Source organism: Elephantulus edwardii, unplaced genomic scaffold (genome assembly GCF_000299155.1).
Source record: "Elephantulus edwardii isolate Elephantulus edwardi_28Jun2011 unplaced genomic scaffold, EleEdw1.0 scaffold00026, whole genome shotgun sequence".
NCBI lineage: Eukaryota > Metazoa > Chordata > Mammalia > Macroscelidea > Macroscelididae > Elephantulus > Elephantulus edwardii.
Window position 1 is genome coordinate 24,525,277 of NW_006399776.1, and position 1,889 is coordinate 24,527,165.

The 1,889-nt window shown below is 42.4% G+C and overlaps 1 protein-coding gene across 1 annotated transcript; it reads right to left on the reverse strand.

Annotated features, from left to right (window-relative positions):
• Window positions 1-785: 785 nt before the first annotated feature.
• Window positions 786-1,490, reverse strand: LOC102862627 (peroxisomal coenzyme A diphosphatase NUDT7-like). The gene is made up of 2 exons (XM_006883317.1): window positions 1,294-1,490; window positions 786-1,134 (listed from the first exon to the last, which is right to left on the reverse strand). The coding sequence occupies exons 1-2, from the start codon at window positions 1,488-1,490 to the stop codon at window positions 786-788; spliced, it is 546 nt and encodes a 181-aa protein (XP_006883379.1).
• Window positions 1,491-1,889: the final 399 nt, after the last annotated feature.

Genomic DNA, 1,889 nt, shown 5'->3' on the forward strand with positions numbered 1-1,889 from the left:
GTCTTGACCACCATGGCAGTTAGTAGGATTTGAGATCAGGGAGTGAGATGCCTCCTACCTTGTTTCTCTTTTTCAGTAGTGCTTTACTTATTTGGGATCTCTTTCCATTCCAGATGAAATTGGAGATTGCCTTTTCCATTTTGTTGAAGAATGGAATTGGTATTTTTATTGGGATTTATGCCAGGAAACTTGGAGGACAACTACCTGGCCACCTGACTGGAAGAGATCTGCATTTGTTCACATTCCTAAGAAAACTGATCAAACAGAAGGTGGAAACTATAAAACAATATCATTAATATCTCATGCAAGCAAAATATTGGTGAAGATCATTAAAAACGACTAGAACAAGAGGCTGACAGGGAAGTAGTGTACTGCCAAAGATAGTGCTTATTTCCTCAAACCTGCTGTAAGACCTTGAGGAGCTCCGGTGGCATAGTGTGTAGCATGCTGCACTTGGTTTTTGTTTGGTTTTTTGTTGTTGTTTTACATTTAACAAGTGTTTATTAAGTGCTTTCCATGTGCCTTATACTAATTTCTCATGTGTGTAAGGAAAACATGATCGTAGGAGAAATTATGCAACAACATATACACATATTTCCACTTCCAAAAGACCTTTGGCTCTATGAGATTACAGAAGGCAACTGGAAAAAAGGCTGCATTTTTCTTCACGTGGCAGGAAGAATACTTGCACTTGTTAAAACTCCGAGGGTTGACACAATGCTGTTGTGTGGCAAAGGACATGAAGAAGACCTCTGGGACAGGTGCTTGGATGTAGGTCCCATCAATCATAATATGCTGGTGATGGATTCATGCAGCTTCAACAAGGACTCTTCAGAAGATGTTATTGGATCATCCAGATTGGACTCCACCTCAAAGGTGGGCCTTTTTTCTAAAATAATTAAAGCAAGCAGCATCGCCAAGTTGTCGGTCATTCCCTTGGTCTGGTAAGTCACACCATTCGCAGGATTGCAGTCCTCAAAGCAGTGAAAGATGAAGTGGTGGCCGCAGTTCTGGTGGTAGACGTGTGGGTGGAGGAAATAGTCCAGTGGCATCAGGAACACATCCTTCATGTCATCAGGGTTAGGGTGGAGCTCCAAATCTTGGTCTACGAATCCCACAACAGGGTTGTCAAGATCTTTTTATCAAGAATATGTGGTACTAGGCAGCAGATGATCTCTACTTGATGGGGAAGCAGTCCTGTTTCCTCCAGGGTTTCCCTGAGAGCTCTGGCTTACCTCATCCACATCTCCTGGTTCACATTTTTCTCCAGAGAAGCAAACTTGTCCTGGAGATGTTCTTAGCTTCTCTGATGGGAGGGTGAATAACAGATGGAGTTTTCCTCCCTTAACCATCAGTAGTAAAATGACAGAACACTTGCTGGGCAGCAAGTGGGAAAACTTGGTTCCAATATCATGCTTTTTCAAGCGGGCTTTAGCATCATCTAGCCAGCTGTTTCTGGCTGGCTCCTGGTGAAGGTGTGCATGTGACATCAGCCCTACAAAGTTTGTTGACAAACTTGTTGAAGTGTCCTCCGAGGGGCTGCTGGCATGCTGCACTTCTAATGGAAAGTTCTGTGTTTCTAATCCACAATCTGCTCCAAGGGAGAAAGATGGAAAGTCTTTTCCTGTGAAGAGTTATAGCCACCAAACTTGATGGAAGGTTACTGTGAGTCACACTCAACTTGATAGTAGTGCCTTTGGGATTTATTGCAAACTCTGGTTTATGAGCAGACATAATCAATCAGATTGAAAATTCCTGGAGGAAATTGGTTGAGCTTTGCTACCTCTCTTAGTTATTTGGTAGTTTTTTGGATGAATGAACAAAACATCATATATAGTAAAGGACTGGCTTGGCTGATCCTGTCAGTGAATGTTGTTGACATGTAGAAA